At 43.0% G+C, this 19,796-nt stretch overlaps 1 protein-coding gene across 1 annotated transcript in view; it reads left to right on the top strand.

Moving 5' to 3' along the window:
• The window catches only part of arhgef2b (rho/rac guanine nucleotide exchange factor (GEF) 2b), a 49,604-nt gene that overhangs the window by 20,013 nt on the left and 9,795 nt on the right, over positions 1-19,796 (top strand). Inside the window, exons 2-11 of the mRNA XM_082150689.1 lie at positions 4,719-4,881; positions 10,343-10,410; positions 13,157-13,220; positions 13,344-13,476; positions 14,220-14,329; positions 14,433-14,576; positions 17,596-17,846; positions 18,478-18,603; positions 18,705-18,822; positions 19,092-19,343. Coding sequence (XP_082006815.1) covers positions 4,719-4,881; positions 10,343-10,410; positions 13,157-13,220; positions 13,344-13,476; positions 14,220-14,329; positions 14,433-14,576; positions 17,596-17,846; positions 18,478-18,603; positions 18,705-18,822; positions 19,092-19,343 — 1,429 coding nt within the window. The remainder of the gene's footprint in view (positions 1-4,718; positions 4,882-10,342; positions 10,411-13,156; positions 13,221-13,343; positions 13,477-14,219; positions 14,330-14,432; positions 14,577-17,595; positions 17,847-18,477; positions 18,604-18,704; positions 18,823-19,091; positions 19,344-19,796) is intronic.

Raw genomic sequence — 19,796 nt, forward strand, 5'->3', positions numbered from 1 at the left:
TTTTTATAAATGCAGTTCTTTTTAACCTTTTATTCATCAAATATATTAGGCAGCAGAACTGTTTCCAACACTCATAATAAATCAGAATATTAGAATGATTTCTAAAGGATCATGTGATGGACTGGATGTCACATGTGACACTGAAGACTGGAGTAATAATGCTGAAAATTCAGCTTTGCATCACAGAAATAAATGATAATTTAAAGTATAATAAATTTAAAACCAATTATTTTAAATTGTAATAATATATCACAATATTACATTTTGATCAAATAAATGCAGGCTTGATGAGCAGAAGAAACTTCTTTCAAAAACATTAAAAATAGTAATGTTTCCAAACTTTTGGCCTGTACTGTATATATTATGTTGAAGAGAACATGCATTTCGCGAGTGCATGTTTTAACATTTAATTAAAGCATATAATATATATAGCCTATATATATATGCTTTAATTAAATGTTACACTAATTATGCTGTATGCAGAAGAGAACATGCATTTCACGAGTTTTATTTGCACGTTTAAAAAGTTAGATGACATATTTCAACTATAGCTTGTATGTTGGCAAACTATCGTAAAGCGTTTAATTTTTTCTTTTACTTTTATTGAATATGTATAAGATAACAAGCGGATATAAAGGACATATAACTTCTACAGGAATTAAATTATATCAAGTATATGTAAAGCTTCACATTATATAAAATACATAAATAAATAAAAGACATACACAGAGGAAACATTATCACATTGTCACTTTTCTTGTTTTTAATCAACCTTAGAGACTTTAGAAATGTATCAAGTAAAGCGTTCTTTCGAGCTATGAACCGCGTACATGTGATGTCACATGGGGCGGGGCAATGCGAATCTCCAAACTCCATCTGAGTCCGTTTCGTCCGAGGCCTTTATGTCTGATGCCTTTTAGTCTGAGTCCGTTTCGTCTGATGCTTTTTAGTCTGAGTCCTTTTCGTCCGATGCCTTTATGTCTGATGCCTTTTTGTCTGAGGCTGTTTCGTCTGATGCCTAATTGTACGAGACCTGACACCTGACATTGTTTTTCCTGAGACCTGAAGCCTTTTAGTCTGAGGCATGATGCCTTGTCTTCATATGTCTGAGGTCTGAGGATGTCCTAAAATGTACACCGTACTCGTGACTGAACTCATGCCACATTGTCCCATACAGTAATAACCGTTGGCTTATTCCTCCTCACTGCATCCCTCTCCTCCCCAACCGTCCAACAGAGATCATGCAGGAATGAGAGGAATTCTCCTCTTCGCTGGGTTTGGACCAGGGTTGAAACCAGCCTGATCCACAGAGATGAATGTGTGTTTGCCGGCCTTCAGTCTCCTCGACTCGCTGAAGTAAAGCCACAAGGCAACATCAGAGTTATTACAGTCGCAGACGTTACAGCCTAAAGTTTGTCTTTGTGTGTGTTTGGTTCTGGTCAAAAATAATTGGTTCCTGAGTTGCTTGACTTGTTCAGAGTTCCTCTCAAAACTGCTTCATCCTGACCCAATGGTTTTTCAGGACTATAAAAAGAGTTGTTACGCTTATATATGTAATGTGGTCTGTCTGTAATCTCAGTGAGTGTTGTGCCCATATCAACGAGTGCAGTTTCCTGAACATCAGTGAACCTCCTACCGTTGCCAAAGCAATGACACTCAAGTGGCTTTGAAGGCTTTGCTGTATTTACTTCTGTAATGTCCATCTCTTGCTGAATACACCTTACCTGTTGGCTTGCCGGGAAACTCTGACAGTAGAAGCCACTGTTGCAGATTCGGCTGCGCTCACATCGGTTTATTACATGATCTGTTAGTTCTGATCTCATTTAGTGCTGAAGCAATGATAATGGTCCTCAGTTCAGCACACAGACTGATGCTCTGATCACTGTATGAAGAGTTTTGAGAGAGCAACCTAACCCAGCAAGCAGTTTAACGTTTGAAAGACGTCTAATAGCGTCCAGACGCGGCCCTGACGACTAGTCTAAAGCAAGGCAAGGTTTGGGCTGTCAGTGAAGGGTTAATAGACGTCTAAAACACAGCTCGAGAGTAGATGCATAGAACATGTCAAAGAAATGAAACAAACACCTTGTAATCACCGGTGACTTTGCTCACATGAGGGAATATCAGACGGCTCGCAAGTTATTTTGGCAAAAACGACATGGCTGGAAGTGTGTTACACTTAGCCGTACTACAGCGGGTCTGTGGTTAATCTAGACGGAGAAGTGACGGCTATTGCTTGCTGGGAAGTATTGAGAAATGTGTAAACCAGAATGGAACTTTAGAAATCATGAAAATGCATTAGAACTTTCTAGAGATGCACCGATACAAACATTCTGGCCGATAACTGATAATTCTTTATGTTTGAAAGGCGATAACCGATATATTGGCCGATAAATCTAAATCCAAATTTTTATATAATTTTTTGGCGCTTTTCCACTGCATGGTACGGCTCGGTTCGGCTCGGTACGGTTCGACTCGGCGTGGAACGGTTCGGCTCACTTCGCTTTTCCACTGCGTGGTACGACTCGACTCGGTACGGCACGGTTCGGTTCGCTTTAGCTCGGTTGCTTTTCCACTGCAGTTAGTACCGCTTCAAAGTGGGTGGGACTGATCGTTATAGTTGCCGTCTCTACTGCCATGACATCATCATATTAAATGCGCATTTTTCATTCCGTGTTTCCCCATCCACTCCTCTGCAACCAACGAGAGGAACGTCTGCACCTCGTCCACTGACCACGATTCAGCCATTTCTTTTTTTTAAAGTTTATACTCTTTTTTTGAAGCAAATACTTTTAAAACAGGCGCTACAGCGTTGGCTGTTGTCTACTGGCTATTTAAATGTAGCGGGTTTAGTGTCTCGTGTTGTAAATACAATGACGCTGGTAGTGATGATTCTGTCTGACCAATCAGTGATCTGCAGTGTTTTCACGTCACATTTTAGTATCGGTACGGTACGCTTGGAACCTCAACAGAGGTGGTACCATTTAAAGCGAGCCGAAGCGAGCCGTACCGTACCGTACCATGCAGTGGAAATGCATCATAAGTGAGCCGTACTGAACCGAGCCGTACCGTACCATGCAGTGGAAAAGCGCCAAAGCGTGCCGTACCGAACCGAGCCGTACCGTACCATGCAGTGGAAAAGCGCCATTTGAGAGCCTGATTACAAAAACAAAAGTCTCACCATTAAAATCCATGACCCAAGCACACAATTATAATGTTCTCATGATATGTAACTGATATGACAGACTTGAGCTGCACATGTTGCACTGAATTTCATTTTCCTTTTTTGAAGTGATTCCAATCATATTTCAAGCGATTCAAAACCATCATGTTGAAGCATCTGAAGAGTCTTAGCGAGTACAAATGTAGAATGCGAGTGATTTACTCACACCTTGAAATGTAAATGAATTATTAACACTGGAACAGAAATGAGAGCAGTTTTCAATCACAGGCGTATCTGTCGTGCGCATTAACGCACCAGCCAATCACAGGCGTATCTGTCGTGCGCATTAACGCACCAGCCAATCACAGGCGTATCTGTCGTGCGCATTAACGCACCAGCCAATCACAGGCGTATCTGTCGTGCGCATTAACACACCAGCCAATCACAGGCGTATCTGTTGAGTGTATGAATGCAACGGCCAATCACAGGTGTATCTGTTGAGTGTATGAATGCAACGGCCAATCACAGGCGTATCTGTTGAGTGTATGAACACAACGGCCAATCACAGGCGTATCTGTTGAGTGTATGAATGCACCAGCCAATCACAGGCGTATCTGTCGTGCGCATTAACACACCAGCCAATCACAGGCGTATCTGTTGAGTGTATGAATGCAACGGCCAATCACAGGTGTATCTGTTGAGTGTATGAATGCAACGGCCAATCACAGGCGTATCTGTTGAGTGTATGAACACAACGGCCAATCACAGGCGTATCTGTTGAGTGTATGAATGCAACGGCCAATCACAGGTGTATCTGTTGAGTGTATGAAAACAACGGCCAATCACAGGCGTATCTGTTGAGTGAATGAACACAGTGGCCAATCACAGGCGTATCTGTTGAGTGTATGAACACAGTGGCCAATCACAGGCGTATCTGTTGAGTGTATGAATGCAACGGCCAATCACAGGCGTATCTGTTGAGTGTATGAACACAACGGCCAATCACAGGCGTATCTGTTGAGTGTATGAATGCAACGGCCAATCACAGGTGTATCTGTTGAGTGTATGAATACAACGGCCAATCACAGGCGTATCTGTTGAGTGTATGAACACAGTGGCCAATCACAGGCGTATCTGTTGAGTGTATGAATGCAACGGCCAATCACAGGCGTATCTGTTGAGTGTATGAATGCAACGGCCAATCACAGGCGTTTCTGTTGAGTGTATGAACACAACGGCCAATCACAGGCGTATCTGTTGAGTGTATGAACGCAACGGCCAATCACAGGCGTATCTGTTGAGTGTATGAATGCAAAGGCCAATCACAGGCGTGTCTGTTAAGTGTATGAAGACAGTGGCCAATCACAGGCGTGTCTGTTGAGTGTATGAACACAGTGGCCAATCACAGGTGTATCTGTTCCCAGCATGCATTGCAGCATGAATGAATGATGTGTTTACTGTTGTTAAATGATTATTGTTTGCTTCATTTAAAGAAATGCTAGTTTTCTGTCATTATTGTTCTGTGTAGTGATGCAAGGATCTGATGTTGTGTGTGCAGAATAAGGAGAAGGAGCGGATGAAGGCGCGTGAGAAGGAGACGAAGGAGCGCGAGTCTCGGTTCAGCAACGGTCACCTATTCACCTCTCTCAGTGTGTCTGCCACCACTCTCTGCTCCGCCTGCAACAAGAGCATCACTGCCAAAGAAGCGCTCAGCTGCCCCAGTAAGTCCCACACACACCACACACAACCTCAGCATTACACCAGAGTCCCACACACACCACACACAACCTCAGCATTACACCAGTGAGTCCCACACACACCACACACAACCTCAGCATTACACCAGAGTCCCACACACACCACACACAACCTCAGCGTTACACCAGTGAGTCCCACACACACCACACACACAACCTCAGCATTACACCAGAGTCCCACACACACCACACACAACCTCAGCATTACACCAGAGTCCCACACACACCACACACAACCTCAGCATTACACCAGTGAGTCCCACACACACCACACACAACCTCAGCATTACACCAGAGTCCCACACACACCACACACAACCTCAGCATTACACCAGAGTCCCACACACACCACACACAACCTCAGCATTACACCAGAGTCCCACACACACCACACACAACCTCAGCATTACACCAGAGTCCCACACACACCACACACAACCTCAGCATTACACCAGAGTCCCACACACACCACACACAACCTCAGCATTACACCAGAGTCCCACACACACCACACACAACCTCAGCATTACACCAGTGAGTCCCACACACACCACACACACCACACACAACCTCAGCATTACACCAGAGTCCCACACACACCACACACAACCTCAGCATTACACCAGTGAGTCCCACACACACCAGCTTTAACCTCAGCATTACACCAGAGTCCCACACACACCACACACAACCTCAGCGTTACACCAGTGAGTCCCACACACACCACACACAACCTCAGCGTTACACCAGTGAGTCCCACACACACCACACACACCACACACAACCTCAGCATTACACCAGTGAGTCCCACACACACACCAGCTTTAACCTCAGCATTACACTCCCCACTGTCCAGTGCTACTGCTGGTATGGAATAAAGAGACTGTCAAAAATAATACGTGCATAAAATCAAAACCATAGTTGCGTAATTCAAAAAAAAAATGCAAGCGTAGTTCTGTCAGGTCTCGTTAGTCCAGCTCTCGTCAGTGACTCTCAGCTGATCCTCGACCTGTAGGAATATGACTCTATCACTGTATTGCGGTGTATATACATATATAGTCGTACCGTTTGAGTACGACTTACGCGTGTTTGAGTACGACTTACGCGTGTATGAGTATGACTTAAGTGTGTTTGAGTACTAATTACGTGTGTTTGAGTACGACTTACGCGTGTTTGAGTACGACTTACGCGTGTATGAGTACTAATTACGTGTGTTTGAGTACGACTTGCGCGTGTTTGAGTACGACTTACGCGTGTATGAGTACGACTTAAGGCTGATTTATACTTCTGCGTCGGACCTACGCCGGAGCCTCTACGCTGCAGGCAACGCGTTGGTTTTCATTTATATTTCTGCGTCGTTGTCCGTGTTCATGCTCGCAGAGAGAGCATGTGAAACCCGAGGGAGCGGTCCTAGCAGACCAATCACAGCGCTTGCGTCTGCGTAGAGTTGACGCGTTGTTACATTTTTGGAGAGGTGCACTTCAGGGTACGCGGAAGGGTACGCGCGCTACACACAGCCTACGACGTAGCTACGGCGTATGTTCGACGCAGAAGTATAAATTGGGCTTTACGCGTGTTTGAATACAAGTTACACGTGTATGAGTACGACTTACGCGTGTATGAGTACGACTTACGTGTGTTTGAGTACGACTTACGCGTGTATGAGTACGACTTGCGCGTGTTTGAATACAAGTTACGCATGTTTGAGTACGACTTACGCGTGTATGAGTACGACTTACGCGTGTTTGAATACAAGTTACGTGTGTTTGAGTACGACTTAGGCGTGTATGAGTACGACTTACGCGTGTATGAGTACGACTTGCGCGTGTTTGAATACAAGTTACGTGTGTTTGATTACGACTTACGCGTGTATGAGTACGACTTACGCGTGTATGAGTACGACTTACGCGTGTATGAGTACGACTTACGCGTGTATGAGTACGACTTACGCGTGTATGAGTACGACTTGCGCGTGTTTGAATACAAGTTACGTGTGTTTGATTACGACTTACGCGTGTATGAGTACGACTTAGGCGTGTATGAGTACGACTTACGCGTGTATGAGTACGACTTGCGCGTGTTTGAATACAAGTTACGCGTGTATGAGTACGACTTACGCGTGTTTGAATACAAGTTACGCGTGTATGAGTACGACTTGCGCGTGTTTGAATACAAGTTACGCGTGTATGAGTACGACTTACGCGTGTTTGAATACAAGTTACGCGTGTATGAGTACGACTTACGCGTGTTTGAATACAAGTTACGCGTGTATGAGTACGACTTGCGCGTGTTTGAATACAAGTTACGCGTGTATGAGTACGACTTAAGTGTGTTTGAGTACGACTTATGCGTGTTTGAATACAAGTTACGCGTGTATGAGTACGACTTACGCGTGTATGAGTACGACTATTTTCTTCTTCATCAAATCTGAGGAATAGTCAATCCGTTTCCTGTTTACACCGGCACGCGCATGCCCAGTGTTGGTGAATGGTCACGTGGTCAATGGTCATTAGGATCAATTCTAATACGCAGCTAAAACGCTGGTGTGGACGGAGATCGTATTCGTTTTAATTCTCCGTTTCTAAACGAAAACGAGGTAGTGTGGACGGGGCCTCAGAGAAAAGCTCATCACTTCTTCTGTCATGATTCACACACTGGTGCAAATACAGAAGAGAAGTGTGCGAGAGTGTCTTGTAAAAATAGAACCTGAGAAACTTGTGCTGTAATTTGATAAACCATTAAAATGGAAAAATAAGGAAATAGTGTCGAAATGAAACCGATATAGTGTACAGTGATCTAGTGGATGTGAACCTTAAGAATACATCACTGCTGATAACAGAGGAGAGGAACTGAACTCATCGTGGAGTTTTTATTTCCACAGTTTTGATTATCGAGGGAATTTCCACATTAATGTTTGAGTGGTTTCATAGTTTGTCTGAATGACATCATCCTCCACGTGTGTGTGTCGATCTGATGACATCACAGCATGAGCAGACTAATCTCTTCCTCTGTTGTTGTACAGAACGAGGTCTTTTGTTGTGTTTATGGTCAAACCGAGACCCCCCCCCCCACCCCACCCCCCCCCCCCCCCCACACACACACACACACACACACACCCCCACACACACACGCTGTAATCTGGAGTCTGAGGGGCCGAGGCTTTATGAAGATTAACACACAGTCTGTCACACACTCAACACATGCACAGACTCTCACACACACACACACACACACACACACACACACACACACACACACACACACACACACACACACACACACACACACACACACTCACGCCTGTAATCTGGAGTCTGAGAGACTGAGGCTTTATGAAGATTAACACACAGTCTGTCACACACTCAACACATGCACACGCTCTCAGACACACACACACACACTTATGCAGTAATAATGTGCACTTCTCCTCTAGTGTGTGGAGTGTGTCTGTAAATGAGAATAATTCCTGACTGAGATGTTTGACATTGAGAGTTTGTCATTAATATTGATCAGACTGAGTCTTGAGTCTCGGTCAGTGAAGGGCAGATGCTCGTCTACATCGCTCCAAGCCAATGAGTGTGTGTGTGTGTGTGTGTGTGTGTGTGTGTGTGTGTGTGTGTGTGTGTGTGTGTGTGTGTGTGTGTGACCTAGGCCGCACTCAATATCATCGACTGGCTTTGTCTGAACCTCAGAAACACAAAACAAGAATGTGTGTGTGTGTGTGTGTGTGTGTGTGTGTCTGTGAGAGAGAGAGAGAGTGTGTGTGTGTGTGTGTGTGCATGTGAGTGTGTGTCAGTGCTGTCACTGCTCTTAACAGACATGCCTTTGTCCTGGTCAACAGCAGCCCTGGGTGACATGATTCAGCGGGGACACACACACACACACACACACGCACGCACGCACGCACGCACGCACGCACGCACGCACGCACGCACGCACGCACGCACGCACGCACACACACACACACACACACACACACACACACACACACACACACAGGTTCTACATATAAACCTCTTCTAGTAGTATATAATCATGAGGTCAGGATTAATCATTATTAAACTGATTTGAATGGCCTTAGCTTCACTGTGGCCGGCTCTAACACACTCCTGTACAGCTGACACTGATCACACCAGTGCACTGAGAGAGCAGATCAGTGTCATGATGAGACGTATCTCAGAATGAGCAGAAACCAGTCAGTCTAAGGCGAGTCACTGTTTCCGGACGAGTGAGCTATGTTAGTAGCAGTCGAGCGCGTTATGTTTGTTAGTTTCTGATGATTGTGTGTGACTACTAACATAGTTCACTGTTATTTTGTAACTCGGCTCGTTCGGAAACAGTGACGATTTGCACATTCACATTCAAGGATAAACCTCGTACATTTTAAACATTCAAAGGTTGTGTGCACAGTTGTACATCTACAAATTGTGTTTTGCATTTGTGAATTGCTTTTTGTGAATATATATATTTTGTGCTCGTGAGTTTTGTTTCATGCATGTGTGAATCAAGTTTTTTGCATGTATTAATAGGGAATGATCTGCTTCCATACACTGATCACAAAATTACACAGCAACTGTACAAATAAACAAATGCACATGAAATCTTGATCTGAATCTTTTAAACAAATTCACGTGATTTTATTCTATTCTGTGGGAAAGAGAGCAGAGAAACTAGACTGATGTTTGCACTGATGTTTCCTCAGATCGCATCGCTATCAGATCAAAACCTTTCCGTTTACAAAATAAATAATAATAATAAATGTGTTTCCAGAAAACGGACACAAATCCGATCTTCAGTTCCCGCGCTATATGCAGATTTAACAGAGGGCACGTCACCGAAAGCTGCGTTTCATTGATCATCAGCTAAAATGTCTAAATCAAAGACCGCCGTAAGAGAGAGCAGCAACAGCCCTGGAAGATCCTCTCGTTTCTTTAGTTTCAGTGAAGATGAGTGTGTGTTAAGCGTCTGAGACTCACTCTCACTGTGATTTGCGATAGTTTGTGCGTTGGCTTGATGAAGAGATGCTCTTCTGCGGTGTCATATCTGGATATAACATGACATATAGCCTATCACACGCTCTCACACGTTTATATTTTAGCATTGTTGGGAGGAGTAAAATGATGTGGTTTCAACAACCAGATGCTTTACACGTGTCCAGTTCGGTGTGGAAAGCGGCCCAGAGCTGGTCTGAGGGACCGGATTAAACCGGATTAAACCGGATTAAACGAGTGTGTTTCGGAGAGCACACACACCTGGAGTTTGTGTTCTGGAGCGGCGAGCTGATGTTGTCAGATCACACCAGTGCAAACACTCCCAGTGAACTGAAAACAAACCGCAGCGTCTGCTTGAGTGTATATTTTTATGTCATTAAATTACGAGAGTAATAATAAGTGATGTTATTTGTTGTTGCTTTATCTTTTCCCAGCCTGTAATGTCACCATCCACAACCGCTGTCGCGACACACTGGCCAACTGTGCCAAGATGAAGCAGAAGGTACGAGGCTTACCCTAACCCTGACCCTAACCCTAACCCTAACCCTAACCCTAACCCTGACCCTGACCCTGACCCTAACCCTAACCTCATGAAGACAAGATAGAGTTCCCTAGATATCAATGATCGATATATTAAATGGTTTAATAGTATATTTGAAAATATACAGAATAACATATTGTGTTAATATATTACAATATATTGAATAATACATAAGGAATTGCAGCTTTTCATATATTGAAAAATATGTGACAATATGGGCCCTATCTTGCACCCAGCGCAATTGACTTTGTATAGAGACGTATGTATCATTTCTCACCCGACGCACAGCGGACTTTTCCCTCCACAGACACACGTTGGTAAATTAGGGAATGAACTTGCGCTCCCGGGGGCGGTTCAGGGAAAAGAGGAGGCGTGTTCCGGCGCAAACGTTCCCTGGTGCTATTTTGCAGTTTCAAAAAACAATTCCGCCACTGACCAGGAGAAACCTAGTCTAAAGTCAGTGGCACGTTGCGTATGTTATTCAGATGCTATTTTAAGGGCGCATGCTTGGCCATAATGTAGCGTGTGCATAACACACACACACTTTGCTTATGTCATCTACACACAGAAGCAGCAGTTCTCATTTTTAGAAAACCATACATAATTACAAGGACAAATATTACCACACGAGGGAAATCATTGTTGTGTCCATGAAGATGTGAAAAAATAGGCATAAATCTAGCTTACACATTTACCCAAATTATCATACGCCTGTTTAACCGAAGTTCATTTGGGTGTGTTTCTCCATCCCCAATGTCACTTCTCTGTGTTTTACGGCTCTGACGAGAACGTCGGTCTCCTCGGCTGTGAACCGCTCCTGGCGCGCGTCTGGCAAATCCGCCGTTATAATAGCAAACCGCCATGGAACAAGCGCGCCTGCTCTTAAAGGGAATGTGAGATGACGCTCTGATTGGTTTATTTCCCGTTACGCCCAAACCACACCTATGAGTAATGAAGCTCTTCAGACCAACACATTTTAGATTTGCGTCGGAGAGTCATTTATCCCGCCGGTATAATAGCAACAGCCGAGATCCGCCCACAAAGTTACTTGCGTTTCAGATCGTTAAAATAGGGCCCTATATTTACTAATATATCATAATGTATGTAATTTTATATTTAATAATACACTTCATAATATATAGATGTATATGTGATCAGATATGGCTCTGCGTGTGTAATATATTGCAGATATATTTACTAATGCAGCAGAAACACACATATATAGAGAAATATATAATGTAATATATTTTTTAATAATTTACTGTATAAATGTTTCATGCTATTTTTGTCTTCATTTATAAACATGTATTAATATATAGTCATACATGGTCAGTGCATGTATTGCAGTTTATTGAAAAATACAAGCACTAGTTTCCCATATATGGAAACGTATTAGATAATATATTGCATTATATTTTGCGTAAGGGTAATTACCTCATTAACTCTTGAGTCTGACACTGAGCTGACGAACAGATGTTTCGACAAGTCTAATATCAACATCTGGTTGCACAAGGGATGAAATGTTGAGATTTTTGTCTGGAAAGGCAGTATTGTTATCAGATGTGCTTATGGAATATTAATAATCATGTCAACTAATTGTCTAACTAATAGACTTTAATAATATCCTGACATCTACAGGTTCAATCTAGATATATTACAAATTTAGTTAATTAGAATTTTTTACATGCCTGACTGTAAAAAAAATGTTAATCTAATATTTTGCATTATTATTAGAGATGCGCTGCTGCTAAATTAACCAGCCAATAGCGATAGCCGATTATTCAGTGAGATATTCTCTGCTGAGATCGCTGGTTTGATTTACTTCAGGACCAACTAATGCCACAGGGATCCTCTCATTAATACATTATTATATTATATTTAATGGTTAAAATTAACAACAGAGCCCAAACTATCATATTCAACTGCTATTTATTTCCAGATATAATAATTACACTCAATTAAAAACTGAAATGTTTGTATACAACTCCAGACATGAGGGAGTTTTCACACCGTTACTGGCCGATATATCGGTGCATCCCTAGTTATTATAAAGGGTTAATTCACCCAAAAATGAACATTTATGTCATCATTTACTTGTGTCTTTCCAAACCCATAAGGCTTTTGTTCATCTTCAGAACACAAGGGAAGATTTTTCATGAAATCTGAGAGATGATAAAATAAGTCGAGTCGAGATGTTTGATCCAAGTCTTCTGAAGAGACACGATCGCTTTATATGATGAACAGATCAGATCTAGGCTGTTATTGGCTTATAAACATTGATCAGCTGATGTACGAGAGCACACGTTTACAGTATTTAATGAGCTTGATGTACAGTATGTGTTTAAACCGTATGCAAATAAAAGTCTGATTTAAATCCACTCACATAAAGTGATCACGTCTCTTCTGGAGAACTGGATTAAACGGCTCTTTGTATGAATAACTGTTATGATCTTGTTTTGTACTCGGGACAAAACTTATGAAAGAATATTACAAATATCAGCACTTGTGTTCTAAAGACTAACAGAAGTCCTGCAGATCTGGGAGTGAATGATGACAGAATATTAAATGATCATCTTAAATGTTGAGAGAACAACACAGAGTAAATGAAGGGGTAAAAGTTGAGGATATTTAGCATTTCTGTTGTCTTGTTGAATGTGTGTATATATTCCCGTGTGTAACACACATTAACACACATTAACACACACAGCAACAGAGGCTGGCGCTGGTCAGGAACGCTGCAACTCTACATAACGTGGCCCTCCGTAGCAAAAGTGAGTTTTCCTTTCTAATGTTTACTGTTTATTCTTCGCTAATCCATAATAATAGTAATAACAGTAATAACACCTGTAAAGACAGATGTTCTGTGATAGAGAGTGTGTGTTGTGCTTCATCAGACCCGATCCTGAAGGAGCGGCCGAGCTCCGCGATCTACCCCTCAGAGACGCTCCGGCAGTCGTTCCTCGGCTCAAGGAAAGGCCGATCCACACTGTCCCTCAACAAGAGCGTCTCCACCAACAACATCGCAGGGTAAAGCAGCGCATACACACTCCTCACACACACACACACACACACACACACACACTCCTCACACACACACACACACACACACACACACACACACACACACACACACACACACACACACACACACACACACACACACACACACACACACACACACACACACACACACACTCCTCACACACACTCACATGTGCAAACACTCATCTCTTTACTGAACATCAACCAATCATGGCTTTAGAATAGGCCTATAAACAGGTCAAAGGTCGAGTTATGGGTATTTCGGACTGTGTAAAACTGTATTCACAACAGTGACAAAATACATAGTTTGGTTTCAATCTTGCTTTCGTGTTTACCGTGAGTTTTTCAACATCTCTGACAATTACTTTCAATCTTGTACAGAAATGTCATGAAAGAAGAGCTTTAGGTTTTGTATATGATATATCCAAAAATATAATATTATGGCAGAGGTGTTTGCAACGTAAGACAATGTTTGCTTTTGAGATGTTTGTGATATTTTGAATGCAGTGCTTCATTTTGCATTGTGTGTGTGTGATTCTTTGATTTGTGTGTAAAGTTTTGAAAATGTATGTAAGCGGTGTAAGAACACAGATAACTTCTGTTAATGTGCAAATGCCAGTGTGTGAGGGACTCTTTCCTGAAGTGTGCCAGAGAGAGTTTAAGAGTCTGTGGGCCTGTTATCTTCTGAAACACGAAGCCTGGTCCTCTAACGCTGGTGTTTCCCACAGGAGTCTGAGTGACGACTCTCCTCTCGGCCTGAGGCGGATCCTCTCTCACTCCACAGACTCGCTGAACTTCAGGAACAGAGCCATGTCCATGGAGTCCCTCAACGACGAAGGTGCAGCTCCACAACACACACACACACACACACACACACACACACACACACACACCTGTATGTACATGTAGCCCGCTGCGTTCTCACACACACTCCTCCACAGGGGAGATGTACTACGCATCAATGCTGGAGGAGCTGGAGAAGGACGGGAAGGACTTCGAGGTGGACTCCTGGAGTATGGCCGTGGACTCGTCTTACCTGCAGTCTCAGCGCAAAGATGTCATCAAGAGACAAGACGTCATATACGGTGAGCCTCTACTGACTTCTGGACCTTTGGACGTGTTTACACGGTCAGCCAGTTCTAGCATGGAGAATGCGGTTCGTTCTAGTTCGTTCATTAGTTGTCTTAGTTTCTAATTAGTCCTCACCTGTTCCCTGTTCAGTTGATGACCTTCCTCATGTATTTAAGCCTTCAGTCTTCCTCAGGGTTTTGTGCTGAAGTCATTTCAAACGGGTATCTGGTCCACTCAAGCAAGGTGTAATAAGTAAACTAAATGGGTTGTAACCATCATCTTCAAATCAAAATAAATAAATAAATAAATAAATAATACATTGTATTTGTAATGCGGCTTTCTCAGACTCAAAGCGCTACAGCATGGACAGACCAAAATAATCAAACATGGGAAAAGAAAAAAATATATAAGCATAGAAAAATAGACAAAAATAATGAAATTATAAATTTTAAGCTTGACTAAAAAGATGTGTCTTAAGAAGTTTCTTAAAGCAATCCACAGAAGCAGCATCCCTGATAGAAGCAGCATCCCTGATAGATGCGGGAAGTGTGTCCCATAACTGAGGCACGGTATAGGAAAAGGCCCTTCCCCTTATGGTTTTTAATTTACAACGAGGCTGACACAGAGAGAGAGAGCGAGAGAGCGAGTAACCAAATCACAGATGTAATCGGGAGCCCACCCGTGTTCTGCTTTATAGGTTAAACTCTGAAGCTGAACTGGAAGCCCATGCAGTTGCTGGAGCACGGGTGTAATGTGATGGCGTGAGGATGTATGAGTCAAAACATGCAACCTCTTAATAGAATTTGCTGGTAAACCCACAAAGAGAGAATTACAATAATCAAGCCTTGACGTTGGAACAGTTTTACAGTTACAATTGTCCCATTAGCTTTCTATACATGCAATATTTAATCCTGTCACTAGGGGCACTCTAGCCAGTGAGATGCCTGGTAGCATAAAAAGGATAAGAGAACAAGTATGAGGTAGGAAGGATGTGTTAACCACATGAAGAAACTTTCTCACTAATGCTGTCTTGTATTTTTGGCCCTGATTTGAGGAACCTGAGGTTCTTAAACTCAAATAGGGTTCAACGTGCAGGCATATGGAGGCAGCTCAACTATAGTTAGGACCTTGATCAAAAGGGATTAATTGTCTTCGTTTTGCCAACAACATCTTTGTCATCTATTGTTCATTTCACAAGCTACAGTTCGTTTACATTACCGACAGCCACTTGGAAACTTGGTTTCAGGCAGATGTGGCCTCATCAACATTGCACTTAAGTACTATTTCACCTTGCTCCTACTACTCTTAAGACTGAGCTTGCGGTAGCGAAAGACGCCACTATAAAAGTCTGGACTATTCAATGTTTCTCTTGCAACTGAATGACTATGCACGTTGTATGTTTACTGACTGTATGGTGACTTGTGGTGTAATACACATGGCTCATTGAAAAGTGAAAGTCTCTGGTCTCTTAATTCTATATGTAGCATCAAAAGGGTTTTTAAAAGCAGGTGTTACAACGTGATGACGGTATGGATAAGCCTCTCTGCATCAGGCCTAGAGAGAAACGGTCTAATACGAGCAATATTCTTCAGATGGAAAAAAGCAACCTTCGTTATGTTTTTAAAATGTGAATTAAAAGTTAGCTGGGCATCAAAATCACATCCAAATTACGCACCTGGCCAGAAGGGGACAATTGGGAATTGTCTACTGAACGTTTAAAATCAGTACATTTACAGACGTTACATGGAGCGCCAATTAACTAAATTTCAGTTTTGGAGCAGTTACATTTTATAAAGTTGAGTTTCATCCATGCTTTGATTTCCAACAAACAGTCAGAAAGTTTTGAAGAGGAAGAATGGAGATCAGGCTGAGAGCTGATATCTGGGTGTTGTCCAGTGATAGCTCAGGCCGTACTTCTGAATGATCTGCCCAAGAGGCAGCATATATACTCTAAATAAAACAGGACCCAAAACCGACCCCTGAGGGACACCCTGACACAGAGGCACAGTCTGAGATCTGTTAGTACCCAGGTAGACAATCTGAGAGGTAAGATTTAAACCAGTTTAACACAGTTCCAGACAGACCGGTCCACATATGCAATCTGCCCAATAATATGCTGTGACATATGGTATCGAATGCAGCATTGAGGTCTAACAAAACCAAAATGCCACAAGCCCGAGAGTCGGCGATACGAGGAGGTCATTTAGGACCCTGACTAGAGCAGTCTCTGTACGGTGTCCAGACCTAAACCCGGACTGAAAAGTTTCTAGTAGGCTATTCGTACAGAGATGAGTATGGAGTTGGCCAACAACCATACGCTCAAGCACTTTTGCCAGGAAAGGTAAATTGGAGATGGGTCGATAATCTGACATATCGGTGATGTCACTCCCAGGCTTTTAAAGAACTGCCGTAACTGCAGACATTTTAGAGCAGAAGAGACATCCCCTGTATTGAGTGAAGCTTTGACAATAGCAGTGGTGTGGGTACAATAACAGGCAGACAGGTTTTCAAGACAGTCGTAGGGAGTGGATCAAGTATGCAAGTAGTAGAATTCATTGACAAAACAAGTTTAGAAATAAAATCCAAATCAACAGCACTAAAACTTGAGAAAGCGAGACCAGAGAGATTAGGAGAGTGCACCTCAACGAGCTCAGGAGCATCCTCACAGGCAATGGCGTTATACATATTCTCAATCTTAGTTGAAAAATAATTGAGAAATGCATTACACTACTGCATCACACTGCTCAATGGTCGAACAGTTAAAGTTACTGGGTGATTTAATTAGATTATTGACTGTTCTAAACATAACTCTGGGATTTGAGATGTCACTACTAATAATAGTAGAATAATATGCCACTTTTGCAGCTTTGAGAGCATTATGATACTCAATCTGATTATGATTAATAAAAACACAGGCCTAAATCATGAGAGCCCCTAGTGTACAGAGAGGACCAGCATTGGGTAAAGTCTCTGAATGATGCAATAACAGCAGAAGCTGAGGTCCTCATATGGTGTTTCCTCTGTGTTGTTCAGAGCTGATCCAGACTGAGCTGAACCACGTGCGGACGCTGCGGATCATGGACGGGGTGTTCCGCAGAGGCATGATGGAGGAGGTGCTGATGGAGATGGGTGTAGTGAACGCCATCTTCCCCTGCCTGGACCAGCTCTTGTCTATTCACTCCAGCTTCCTCAGCCAACTCCTGCAGAGGAGAAGCCACAGCCTGGCTCCCAGTAGCACTCGCAACTTCACCATACAGAGGCTGGGAGACATACTGGTGGACCAGGTGATCTCCTCACGCACCAATCACGGCTCTAATGAACACACAAATGACTCATCGGTGCATACAAGCGTTAAAAGATTCAAACACACACATGATCTTATTCCTGAATGACAGTGATTCGGCTCTATCTATTAAACCTTTGACGATCTCAGCGAACTAGGGATAAGACGTTATGAAAATTTCATATCACGATAATAGTGACCAAAATTATCGTGATTATTAAAATTATCACGGTTTTGTTCAAATGAGATGAAAGTGTTCAAAAATGACTGATGCTCACACTGAAGACATTTCAACAACTTTTATATTTGAAAATCAACAAACAACAAATAAAACGAGCAGCTCTAGGCACTTTTTTAAGCAAGATTATATTCTGTGGCATTTCCTTCCTTATAATGACCGTCGTCAATAGCAACGCATTATAACAGCGCACACATCCATGTATCGCAACGGACGCGCTCTCTCGTTTCATTCAAATACAAATTGCCGTCTTCCGTCTGGAAATGCATTTTGAAGGGCACTGAGGATTCTTAGGATCATTCATCAGATGAACAGGCACAGTGTTTTCTAGATTTATGTGTCCTTTAGCAGGTGTAACAGATATTCTGATACGAGTGTGTCTCGTCTGCATCAGTTCTCAGGGCAGAACGCAGAGGAGATGAGGAAGTGTTATGTGGAGTTCTGCAGTCGGCACCTGAAGGCGGTGAAGCTCTATAAGGAGCTTCTGGCGCGGGACAAGAGGTTCCAGCAGTTCATACGGGTGAGAGGACACACATGCTTCAGGTTACGCTTACTTCTGGTGTAGAATGTGTTTAATGAAATATATTTAGTGTCTAACTTCTGCTGTGTTATCCTGTGAAGCGTGTGAGCAGAGGTTCTCTACTGCGCCGTCATGGAGTCCAGGAGTGCATCTTACTGGTCACGCAGCGCATCACCAAATACCCCGTGCTCATCCAGCGCATACTAGACAACACGAAAGGTGAGACCACAAACTACAGTCTGAGAACATAATCTGCATCATGTCCAAGTCAGTTGAATTAATTCATGAAAATCAGCATCAACACTAGGGTTGGAAATCGAAAATCTAATTGCTAATTTTATATTTGTTCTTTTTTTAATTACTGAGTGTTTATTGCCCAACCCTACTTAACCCTGAGTGCTAGAGAACGGGGCCTGGGCTCCTCATGGACTGTACATGGCCTGTGTGTCTCTCGCTGCTCTGAGAACAGACTGTCTCTGCTTTGACAGGGAGTGAAGAGGAGAGCAAGTCTCTGGCTCAGTCTCTGGCTCTGATCCGGGAGCTGTTGTGTTCGGTGGATCAGCAGGTTCAGGAGTTGGAGCGAGCTCAGCGTCTGCAGGAGATCCAGTCGCGCCTGGACCCGCGGGCCGAGACCAAAGTGAAGGGTGGCGGCGTGTTTCGTGGAGCAGAGCTTCTGCGGCGTGGGCTCATCCACGAGGGGGCGCTGCTGTGGAAGACTGCGCAGGGCTCCAGACTCAAAGGTGAGTTTTACAGTCGTCTATGGGATGAAGATAGTATCAAAATGATTAACACGTGCAAGCACAATTATCCATGAAGCTGATGAATGTTGCAGATATGTTTTACTATCCTTTCAACTTGCGTGTGCATAATTCATAAAATGAATGAAAGTGTTGCAATTTATATAAATAGAGACATTTTTGTGAATACAAATGTTTTCTTTTGTATTAGTGTATCATAATTTGCGCATGCAACAAAGAAGATGTGTGTTTGTGGATGAGGTGACACACGTGCATTCATTGACTCGTTTCTGAGTCAATCTCATTTGATTCATTTGGATTTTGAGACTTTATTTCACCAGTTTAGCCTTGCACGATCCACACACACACACACACACACACACACACACACACACACACACACACACACACACACACACACACACACACACACACACACACACACACACACACACA

Source organism: Leuciscus leuciscus, assembly GCF_965113295.1.
Source record: "Leuciscus leuciscus genome assembly, chromosome: 20".
Lineage (NCBI taxonomy): Eukaryota > Metazoa > Chordata > Actinopteri > Cypriniformes > Leuciscidae > Leuciscus > Leuciscus leuciscus.